Genomic DNA, 12500 nt, shown 5'->3' with positions numbered 1-12500 from the left:
ATACTGTACAAACTGTATATTCTATGACCCTACACCAACACTACACCTAACCCTAACCCTCACAGGAAACTTTGTGCATTTTTACTTTCTCAAAAAAACTCATTCTGTATGATTTATAAGCGTTTTGAAAAATGGGGACATGGGTTATGTCCTCATAAGTCACCCTCTCCTTGTAATACCTGTGTCATACCCATGTCATTATACAGAGTTGAGTCCTGATATGACACACACACACACACACACACACACACACACACACGCATGCATGCACACACGCACACACACACACACACACACACACTGAATGTTTGAGTTAAAAGTCTTTCTGTGTTGCTAGCGTACAGCGTGTGGTCTCTCGGTCCGTCAGCTATCAGTTCACACACCTCTGATGTCAGCACCGCATTAACACTCACTCATTAGCATCAGCTGTGAGAACCAGAGGAAGTGATGTCATGTTTGAGCACTCGACAGAAGCTCAGTGAGCAGTTCTCTCCAGAGCGCAGAGCAGATAATGGATTCTCGCTGATTATAGGACTATTGTTATAAATCAGTTTTTATCAGACGTAAAATATTAAAGATTCTAGGCTAATATTTCAATGCAATATTAATATGTCAGCATGTTTGACATTGTTTTTGTTTGTGTTTATTTAATTCTTAGCTTTTCACAGTTAACATCTCACAAACTGCAGTGTTTGATCTTCTGTGTAGTTTAATGACAGTATGATCTGATTAATCCTCAAGTGTTTGTTAAGCCTTGTGTCAGTTTTAAAATCTACCAATAATTTTTGTTAATAGATAAACAATTGCTTATTCCAAAATTTAAGTACAAATTGCATTAATTTCCACAGTTTTTTTATGAGCTGCATTTCATATCCAGTCAATTAAATTGTATTATTAAAGGAATAGTTCAGCAAAAATGCAAATTTACTGTAAATGTGCTCCTCCTCAGTTCATCCCAGATCAGGATGAGTTTGTTTCTTCATCAGGTTTGTAGAAATGTAGCATTGCATCAGTGTCTCATCAATGGATGCTCTGCAGTGAATGGGTGCCGTCAGAATGAGAGTCTGATAAAAACATCACAATAATCCACAGCACTCCAGTCCATCAGTGAACATCTGGAGAAGACAAAAGCTGAAACAAATCCAGCATTAAGACGTTTTTAACTCAAACACATAGAGTCTATAATCCATAATAACACTTCCTCCAGTGAAAAAGTGTTCTTTGAGTTCTTTGTTCTTGAAAAAGTATTTGAGTTAAAATCATCTTAATGCTGGATGTGTTTCATCTTTTGTCTTCTCCAGATGTTCACTGATGAACTGGAGTGCTGTGGATTATTGTGATGTTTTTATCAGCTCTTATTCACTGCTGAGACACTGATGCAATGCTACATTTCTGTGAATATTATATCACGATTGTAACAAGCGTTTCTGTTTCAGATCATGACGCTCGTGTCGTCTCGCTCCAGCGGTGTCTGTGTCCAGCGATCATCCTCCGTGTGTCTCTGAGAGGAACCATGCTGTCGGGAAGCTGGCGCCGTGGAACCGTGGTCCCGGGGTCCAGGCTGGGCAGTACTGTGGTTCTAGAAGCTCAGTATGATTACTCGTACCGTGCCACCGACGGCCGTCTGGTCTCCATACACGAGGGCGAGCGCTTTCTGCTGCTGAAGAAGACCAACGCAGACTGGTGGCAGGCGCGGAGGATCGGGGTCGGAGCAAAGGTCAAACCCATATATGTGCCAGCGACGTACGTCATTGAGCTGCCGGTCAGCCAGTTCCGCCCCTCGCTGCCCTCCAGCCAATCAGCATCAGAGAGCTTCAAGATGATCCCACGAGGCTCCCTCACACCCTGTACGCAAACACACGGCTCGGGTAGATCTCGTGCACTTGCTTTTACAAATCCACCACCATTCAAGCTTTTAAAAGAAGTCTGAGGATGCCACTGAGGATGCATTTATTTTATCAGAAAAACTGTGAAATATAATCAGAATGTAAAAGCTGTGAATATCTGTTAAAGTGTAATCTATTGCTCTGAATTCCTCCAGTCTTCAGTGTCCCATGATCTTCAGAAATCATTCTAATATGATGATTTACTGCTCAAGAAACATTTCTGATTATTAGCAATGTTGAAACATTAATGTTTTTGTAGAAACCGTGATGCATTTTATTTTTCAGGATTCACAGATGAACAGAAAGTTCAAAAGAACAGCATTTAGTTGAGATTTTAGAACAGTATAAATGCCTTTACTGTCACTTTTCGGCAATTTAATGCATCCTTGATGAATAAATCATATAAGTCCTCAAAGCTTTAAATGGTAGTTTATATATATATATATATATATTTATGATTTGGCAACATAAATATTACACGTATACTCAAAAATCATCCAAAAATGACAATTCTGTCATTAATCAGCAACATAAAAGTGGTTTATTTCACTAGGACTGCAATCTATTAATTATTTTGCTGCCAATATAAAGTTTAAATTATGACTTTAAAAAAAATATATATATAAACATAAAAATATTTTAATATTATAAATATAAAATGTACGCAAGTATAAAATGTATTTAATGATTTAAAAGTAAATATCAGTGTGCAAATATTTTATATTTTAATGTATAAATGTAATTGTACAAATACAAACAATTCTTTCCTTAAGCAGTGTCATAAATATTGCAATGATTATAATGTGCTACAGAAATTACAGTATTAATATTACTACAGTATTAGTGTTTCTCAAAAATTCTCTCAAGAAATGCATCGTAAAAGAACACATATTTTGAGTACAAGAGGAAAGATGAATTTTTATTTTTTTTTTATTGTATTTTTTTGGTGAACTGTCTCTTTAAGGTCTAATCCGTCGTCCTGATATTTTAAGTTTGTATTTCGGTTTAATCAAAGGTAGAGATCCTTTTTCCCGTTTGATTTCTGGATGACCTGTCTCTTTAAGGTCTCTCTCGCCTGTTTTGTCTGTGGTTCCTCTCAGTGCCTGATAAGCAGTTCTGTCGTTCCATGGAGAATCTCAGCTGCAACAGTGCCTTGATGGACAACCATAGAGGACGTTTCCCGACGTTACCCCTCTCCGGTTCCTCCGCTGTGCCCTCGGGTCACCTCTCGGTTCCCAGCGTCCCGATCGCCCGCAGCCAGAGCTCCAGCAGCCTGCCCCAGAACCCGTACCAGGACCCAGACCCGAGCAAATCCTACAGCCAGTGGGACATGAACACAGCCACACGCAGACACACGCAGACACACATCCAGGTAACGTCGCCTGAGAATCATTCTATCATTACAACTGATGCTTATAATCTCTCGTTATTACACTAATGAGTCCTTTCCCCTTTCTCTCTGACTGTTTGACTGTGTTTCTGCTTCCCTCGTGTCTTTAAACACAATAATCAGGGATTACAGACACATCCAGGTCACAAGATACTCATTTCTTGCCAAACGCTCTGATTCATGAAGTAAAGTGTAAATAAAACAAAGATTTATGGTGCACAAGAAATGATCATTTCTGTCTTTCTACTTCAACATTTAGTGTGTTTCTTTTAATTATTGAATTGTTTTTTTTTTTAAATGCATGCATATATGTTTTTTTAAATCATATTTAAAAAATTTACTTATTTAAATCATTTTTTAATTTTTTTTTCAGTTATTAGTAAATGAATGTTAAGTGAGATATAGTATGCAAACTAAAAATAAAATGTTGAAAATATGTTCATTTTCAAAATGCATTTATTCAGATCGATCAGAATCAGCAGATATTTTATTCGGTTAAAAAAAAAAAAAAAAAAAAAAAAAGTATGATTGGTTAAAATATTGCCATCTGTGAATATACAAGCGATATTCAATTGGTTAAAATTTTTTATTTATTGATAAATATATCAGTACAAATATATATTGATGAATATATAATCAATGTTTACTAAAAAGTTGCTAGTAAATTTTAGAAATGATTACAAAGAAATGGCAAGTAACATTAAAATAAACAAGTATAAAGATTGAAATAGTATTTTCTGGTAAAATTTTCCTGTTTCATTGGCAATATGCATACAAAATAAACACACACTCTCATGTTTAATTTAAACTATGTTTATTTTTATTCAGTGGCAGAAACAAACTTCCAATAAGAAACGGTTTTTAATTCTTTCCTGTGGTTTAAAGCTGAAAGCATCAGACGTTTTTATTTATTTACTGAATACATTACTTATTCAAATTCTAGTTAAAACTATTTCTAAATATGCACACATTCAGTTACATGCCAAATATGTTTTGTCTCGTCACATTCATTCATGAATTACGTAAATAATAGGATTTTCGATTCAGAACAGTGAATTCTGAGAATAAAAAAGTCGATTAGTTGTTTTTTGGTGAGACAGAGCTTTCTAAAGAATTAATCTTTAATCATTTAAATGTATTCTATTATATTCTCATTATATCAGACTATATGAGAAATAAAAGCCTGCTATACATGTGCAAAAGATTTTTCAGATCGTCTAAAGGTAAAACAAACTGTTGCATTAAAAAGAATTTCACTTATATCTTAATAAAAATCTCTGACTCTTATTTGATATGTCTCATGCATTAGTTTAACTCTATTAATTCTCAGTGTCTAATTTCTGTGTTTTAGAGTAATAAAGCTATGCTTCCAATGTGACGTGCTCTTAAACGCTCAGATACACACAGAGTGGAAAACGTTTAAACTTCTTTTTTTAACCGTTTTTTTACTGCAGCATGGCACCAACCTTTGAGCTTCGAACCAATGTCAGAGAGAGAGACATCTGCTGTTTGTCTGTGGCATGACGCTCGCGTGGCCATATGGCATCACAGAGATGAGTTATATAATCCAGATCCACAGCGTTCTCACCTCAGATTACAGCACATAAACGCACCCTAATCCAGTCAGAGCTCTTAGGTGCACTCCAAAGTACACTTAGTGACATCAGCAAACCTTTTGCATTCAGCTGTTTTATTGTTCGGTGGCTTCTAATGGTTTTTATTCCTTCTCTCTCTCTCGGTGTGTTATTCATATTGTCATGCATGTCTGTGTTTTAGGCCACTTCCTCTTGACAGTTGTGGCTTCAAGCAGTTTTCTTACTTAGTGCCTGAACGTCTGTAACCACACTGGCACACAATGCTCCCTTTTAGTCCTAAAATGCACTCTTCAGTTCAGCTCTGTCCACATTTAAACCTGGATAATCTTGCATACGCATTAATTGGTCTCATACACAAATCAGAAACACGCTAAGAGGATTGCATCAGAACGCATGAACTGAAAAGTAATGCAGGAATTGCTTTTTAAACAGGGTTTAAATCCTGTGAGTGATGCTGAAACAAAACAATGATTTAAAAGCAGAATTACATCAGCGTTGAGGTTGAACTCAATCTGAGATTGATCTTTTTAACTAAAACTTGATAAAGATGAAATAAATTAAAATATTCGATGAAAAATAAGTTGAAGTACTAAAATTACTATAGTGTGTACTATATTCAGAATAATTGTTGCTAAAGCTGAAATTCGATATAAAATATGAAAAACTAAAGAAAATTTAAATAAGAAAACTGAAAATAAGTTGAAGTTAAAAAATTATCAAATCTAAAACTGGAACAATTTTTTTTTTTTTTTAATAAAAAAAAATATAAAGTGGAAAATTTTAAACTGAAAAAGAAACAAACTGTTAAAAATATTTTGAGGATTTAAAACTGCTTGAACAGCTTAAAAATTAGAAATGAGAAAACTGAACTTATTGTTCAAGTGCTAAAATAACTCAAACTACAACTGAAATAAGAAAACTAAAAAAATAATAATAATTTTAGTACTTTACATAAAAAGTAAAAATATATTACACAAAAACAAAATAGAAATGAAAGGATACTAAATAATACTAAGTGATATAATTATAAACTTTAACGGATGTTAAAACGAAAGTTAAAAAATTTAGCACACAAAATTACTCAAATTAAAATGGAAACTGAAAATATTAAAATAAAATTCCAAAATAAAAGTATTAAAATAGAATTAAATGTTATAATAAAAATGTGTGTTGCATTCCTAGTAAAATGTGCACCATATTTCTGTCTAATCCCTCAAATGTTTCTCTCCTCAGATTTCATCATCCGCCTACATTTCCCAGAGTTCTCTGTCAGAGCAGGGGAAGCGGTGGGCGGAGCCTCCCAAGCCGTTGCCGGGTCAACGACCCCTGCAGACACTGCAGCTGTGGGAGCAGTACCGTGACCCCGGCACCGGACGCTTTTACTACGTCAACACCGTGACCGAGGAACGCTCGTGGAAACCTCCACGCAGAGCCCGCGAGAGCCACGCCCACCAAAACAAGGTGAGCGGCCAATCAGATTCCAGAACTAACGACTGTTGACCAATCAGAGACATCCAATCATGTGTCTGTGTGATGAAGCCTGTTAGAATTAATTTATATGAGCCTAAATTTCAAGATATGAGGACAAAAAATAAATGACTCTCTTATATTTCTATGATAGGAGTTTAGCAATATCACACCAGCTGTTTTTACCCAACATCTGCATGATTGCAAATGTGATATTAATTTTATACAAAGTTCAATAAACAAGTTAATATGGCTCACAGTATTGTCTGTTTTTGCTCAATGTTTCCAAAGCCACAGAAGATCTGTCGAGCATCTCTGATGAACACACAGCAGTGATTCTTTACTGAATGAGTCGTTTTGAGCTAATCGAGAGAGTCAGAGATTCAGTGACTTATTCATACAGAGTCACTTGCTTTATATTTAAATGAATTAGCCGTTTGAACAAATCGGTTGAGAACGATTCAATGACTCATTCATACGGAGTCACTTGGTTTATATCTGAATGAATTAGCCGTTTGAACAAATCGGTTGAGAACGATTCAATGACTCATTCATACGGAGTCACTTGGTTTATATCTGAATGAATTAGCCGTTTGAACAAATCGGTTGAGAACGATTCAATGACTCATTCATACGGAGTCACTTGGTTTATATCTGAATGAATAAGCCGTTTGAACAAATCGGTTGAGAACGGTTCAATGACTCATTCATACGGAGTCACTTGGTTTATATCTGAATGAATTAGCCGTTTGAACAAATCGGTTGAGAACGGTTCAATGACTCATTCATACAGAGTCACTTGGTTTATATTTAAATGAATAAGCCGTTTGAACAAATCGGTTGAGAACGGTTCAATGACTCATTCATACGGAGTCACTTGGTTTATATCTGAATGAATTAGCCGTTTGAACAAATCGGTTGAGAACGGTTCAATGACTCATTCATACGGAGTCACTTGGTTTATATCTGAATGAATTAGCCGTTTGAACAAATCGGTTGAGAACGGTTCAATGACTCATTCATACGGAGTCACTTGGTTTATATCTGAATGAATTAGCCGTTTGAACAAATCGGTTGAGAACGGTTCAATGACTCATTCATACGGAGTCACTCGGTTTATATCTGAATGAATTAGCCGTTTGAACAAATCTGTTGAGAGAACGGTTCAATGACTCATTCATACGGAGTCACTCGGTTTATATCTGAATGAATTAGCCGTTTGAACAAATCTGTTGAGAGAACGATTCAATGACTCATTCATACGGAGTCACTCGGTTTATATATGAATGAATTAGCCGTTTGAACAAATCGGTTGAGAGAACGATTCAATGACTCATTCATACGGAGTCACTTGGTTTATATCTGAATGAATTAGCCGTTTGAACAAATCGGTTGAGAGAACGATTCAATGACTCATTCATACGGAGTCACTCGGTTTATATATGAATGCATCTTCTAATGCACATGCACCTCTCTCTCTCTCTCTGTCTGTCTGGTGTGTTTTTAGGTTGGGGCAGTTCAGCGTGACATCAGACACCTGTCACTCCCATTAAAGAACTCAGGAAGCAGCTCAATGCACAGGGTACAGACTGTGTGTGTGTGTGTGTGTGTGTGTGTGTGTATGTGTGTGTGATGTTGTGCCGTATGAATGTAGATCATCTAACGATCTACTGTCAAAAGGAAGTCCATAACGAATAGACAAACGCAGAGATTATATGAACAAAGAGCTTTAGAGACACTGGAAACTCAGTCGCACAGATTGTTGTGGCCGTTGTGGGAGAATCTGCTCATGTCACGGATTAGAAGAGGAAACACGTCCAAATTAAAAAAGGGATTACACTCTCTTATTAAATCTCTACAAACAGATTTTTGGGATTGACAATCGTACTGATCTATTTTCATACAACAGCAGACCAGTGTTATTATTATTAACTTAAATTATTAACTATCATTTTCATGAATTGAAAAAGCTTAAAATAAAAGTATTAGTATTAGATGAAAGGTATTTGATGAAAAACTTTAAATTGAATGTGACATTGGCAACTAACTGATATAAAATAAGATTAAGTTGAAGTACTAAAAGGACAAATAAATAAATGAAAAAAGCATGTAAAAAAAATTACAAAAAAAAAAATTAAGAGATTTAAATAAATTATTAGAATCTAAATTTATATTGCAAAATTGTAAACATTTCATAAAAAAAAAAGATTTAAATCTAAAAGAATTATTGCAAAATTGTAAACATTTAATAAATTTGTATAAAAATAAAACAAACAAATATTCATATTTATATGAAATATTATTAAAAAAAAAAGTTTTATAAAAAAACATGTAAAATTTAATATTTTAAAATATATTTCCATTTAAATAAATGAATGTAAAATAAAATTAAACGGAATTAAAAATATTGATAAATTCTATAACAGTAACATAACACAAAAATAACACTGTAGCAGACAGAAGCAGATAAAACAGATCGTGTCTATATCTATTGAGTCCTGAAAGATTTAATTGTATATAGTTTTATTCTTTCTGTCCGTACAGTTGCTCCTATTCTCAGCTTTGAGAGATTGGATTGATCATTAGTCATTGATGCGGTTCATATCAAATGTCTAGTTTATGACTAGATCGGTTTATACAGCAAGCAAACTCACTGTAAATTTCAGCTTCAGTGTGAACGGCTAAACCGAAGTCAATCCACTTCTCGAACTTGCCTGTAACGATAATGACAAACCAGATGAAGACAGTAAACATCAAGACTTGCTATTGTGTCCTGAAGGATTTAATGGCATATAAATGATAGTATATCTGCATTCAAGAGCTTTTGGAGCGAGTCTGGTTCGTAACAGAAGCGTGTTTGAGCAGAACTGTGTGAATGAAGCCAGAGATGAATGAGTCTGTCTGTTAAAGAAGAGCTCTTTTCATGCGAGTGTGAATTTGACTTTCACACCCATCTCGACTCAACTTCCTTATCGACGCAAACGGTTCGAAGCTGGGGTCTTCCTCCTGTGAAGAGGAAGTTGAGTTCGCATTGAGCTGATAGATAGATGAGCCGGTGACTTTATGAAGACGCTGGATTAAACATGGCTCTCGCTGGATTACGGGAGATCTGCGGCTCTGTAAGTCATCCTTAAAGAGGAAGAAACGCAGAGTTTCACATCTGACAGAACTTCTATCCACACAGATAGCATTGTTATATTTAATGCGTCCTCATTAGGAACAAAAGCATGTTAAAAGCGTTTATTGCTCTGATTGTTTCTGAAGTGAGTGTTAGTGTGTTTTGAATTGATTTGGCGATTCGGAGAGCTTTGGTAAACGGTTTTGCATCCCACTTATGGTCTAATTTACAGCTGTTCTGCTATTCTCTTCCATTGACTGTCATCTGTAAACTTTCTCAAATCAACCGGTTCACCTTCTCTTTCAGCTCTCGCCTGACCTCTCCTACATTACCCATGATGCCAATGGCTGGCAGCTGAGTCAGGTACCCATCTATCTATCTATCTATCTATCCATCCATCTTCCAGTTTCACTTAGTTCTACCATTTTCCAGGATTAAATAAATATTAAATCCTTGTCTTCTTAATGCAATATCAAAACAACCAATAGTACTTTGTGTTTACACTAACAATGTATTTAATGTAATGCTGTGCAATTATTATTTTTTGTTTATTAATCGCATGATTGTTCACAATTAATCACATTGTCATGTGCAAAATTCAACAATGCATTCAAAAATAGTGCATTCTGCACTTTTTCATTTAAAAGTACTGCTATATGAACAAAAGTGCAATAACATTTTGGTTTGCAAACACTTAAGGTGCTTTTTTACCTTTTACACAGTAGCAGTTAAAATATTTAATGTATTGTGCATCAAAATACCTAATAAACGATTAAAATATTTATTGTGAATCTCAATTTATAACATTAATGTAATCCGATCGTTTGATTATATTGCACTTTTTCAAAAACAACCAATACAGTTAGATTTTTTTTTTTTTATTACACTTTAAATTTATTCAGATCTCAGTGATTTTTACATTTTTTCCAAAATATCTACCATACAATGTAGTCATTATTTTCGGCTTTGGTGTATATTTTATTATTTATTTTCTGTTCAGACCATCAGTCATCAAAGTTCATGCTGCCTTTAATTTCACCTTGTGTTTTGCTAAAAAGCTCGTAACAGAAATGCATTGCCTCTATCTTTCCGTGTCCCTGTATTTGTGCTCGTTTTTGGGCCGTGTGCGTGTGATCCCGGTCTAATCCACAGCATATGGAGGAATCACAGTCACACGCCTCACTGGGGGTACAATCTGTCTGTTAAGCTGCTTTTGACCTGTAACGGAGTCTGCTAATTGAGTTGAGGGATTGGAGGATAAACACATTAAACCCAACATTACTGAAATGAAGTGAAGCGGTTGTAATGTGACTGGATTGAATCTAATGTAATTGGATTGAATTGAGTGAAGCTAACCTGATATCGTCCCGTGGCAGAGCATGCAGCACGCTGCGTCATCTGACGTTCTTAGCTCCGCCTCCAGCAAGTTTGACGACGCCCATCGCAGGAACTCTGCCTTAGCAGGGGGCGTGGCACGTGTGAGCCACTCCCACTCCATGTTCCTGCCCTTACAGAGAGCTTCTGCAAACGGCAAGGTGAAACTGCATTTCAGGGTTTGTTTCACACATGCTCACACCTTTATTCCCATTTGTCTCAATAGCAGCAGCTCACCTGTTGAAGTATAACACCTGTGTGCCATCTTTGATTGAGTCAGTCACCTGATCTGTAATTGCCATAATTACTCAGGAGCTGCAATCCTGATTGGCTGGAAGGCAGCAGACAAAAAAAACAAAGAAAAAACACTAAAATAAAATAAACACTAAACTAAACTTAATTAAAATAAAATAAGAAATAATGAATTGTGATACTTATTGCAAAATATAAACTGTAAGAATGTGGTTAAATTGATTAATGAATGAATAAATAAATAAATAAATACATAATTTTTACATTTATTCCAAAATATTAGCTAATAAAAAAAAATTATAATTTTTTTTTTCAGATTTTGTGTATATTTCCTGTTTTCTTTTCTTTTTAATAACTTAATTTAACTTAAATAAATTTTATTAATACATAATAAATAAATAAATATAAATATTTACATGTATTCCAAAATATTAGCTATAAGAATGTGGTTAAATAAATAAATAAAATACATTGTCTATTAATATTTATAAATAAAAACAAAAAAATATTTGTACATTTATTCCAAAATATTAACTATAAGAGTGTGGTTAAAATAAATAAATAACTAATTAAATTGTTTATGAATATTTATCAATAAATAAATAAAAAAACTTTTTTTTTACATTCATCGCAAATGATTAACTATGAGAATGTGGTATGAATTTTAGGATTTTGTGTATATTTTATGTATGCTGTTCTTTTTAATAGCCAATGTCTACTCTGACTTATTAAGGTTATCAGGTACCATGATGGTGGCAAAAATATAAAAATAAATGAATACATAAATTAATAAATCAATATATAATAATAAGTTATTTCACAGTTTTAACAGTCTTCAGTAAAGAATGAATGACTTCTGAAACTTCTGTAATATAATTAAATATTTGTGGTTAATATGCATGCAAAAAAATTGCAGTCAGGTGATGCATTTACAACATCTACCAGCTAAACCTTTGACCCAAAGCAAACTCGTTTTTACAAACTAAAAAGGAAGCTACAGTAGTATTTTTAATTATTGTTTACTTTTTATTCATTTGTTTCATTGCATTTGCTTTTTCATGAAATAAATGTTTTAATGGTGACAGAGGATGAGGAAAGGGTCAAGATAAACTAAATTATGATGAATATTAGAACATGTTAGACTTCATTTGGCACAATATTACTGCAGATTATGACGTCTTGATCATATTTCTACATTTCTTCTCCTCTCTACAGTCAGATTACAGACTGGTGACAGAACCTTCTTCATCTGGGAGCTCACCAGACAGTGAAGGAGTCACACCGGTGAGAAACACACAACACCACTAACACATGAAGCTACAATACTGATGAAAAATACACACACACACACACACACTGACCGGTTGTGTCATGACAGGAACTGGAAAAGGCCGGTCTGCTCAACAAAACCAAGATAG

At 34.6% G+C, this 12500-nt stretch overlaps 1 protein-coding gene across 3 annotated transcripts in view; it reads left to right on the top strand.

Annotated features, from left to right (window-relative positions):
* The window catches only part of arhgap9 (Rho GTPase activating protein 9), a 35196-nt gene that overhangs the window by 9488 nt on the left and 13208 nt on the right, over positions 1–12500 (top strand). For 2 of the 3 annotated variants that reach the window (XM_059559594.1, XM_059559592.1), the window contains exons 2-9: positions 1437–1868; positions 2987–3258; positions 6105–6332; positions 7846–7920; positions 9763–9819; positions 10833–10991; positions 12298–12366; positions 12461–12500. The exon at positions 12461–12500 is cut by the window's right edge and continues 22 nt beyond it. In XM_059559594.1, coding sequence (XP_059415577.1) covers positions 1514–1868; positions 2987–3258; positions 6105–6332; positions 7846–7920; positions 9763–9819; positions 10833–10991; positions 12298–12366; positions 12461–12500 — 1255 coding nt within the window. In that variant the 5' untranslated portion in view covers positions 1437–1513. The remainder of the gene's footprint in view (positions 1–1436; positions 1869–2986; positions 3259–6104; positions 6333–7845; positions 7921–9762; positions 9820–10832; positions 10992–12297; positions 12367–12460) is intronic. The other variant, XM_059559593.1, reaches the window with a different exon arrangement.

Source organism: Carassius carassius, chromosome 10, assembly GCF_963082965.1.
Source record: "Carassius carassius chromosome 10, fCarCar2.1, whole genome shotgun sequence".
Taxonomy (NCBI): domain Eukaryota; kingdom Metazoa; phylum Chordata; class Actinopteri; order Cypriniformes; family Cyprinidae; genus Carassius; species Carassius carassius.
Note: the sequence above shows the minus strand (reverse complement) of the source record. Positions and strands in the feature narration are given on the sequence as shown.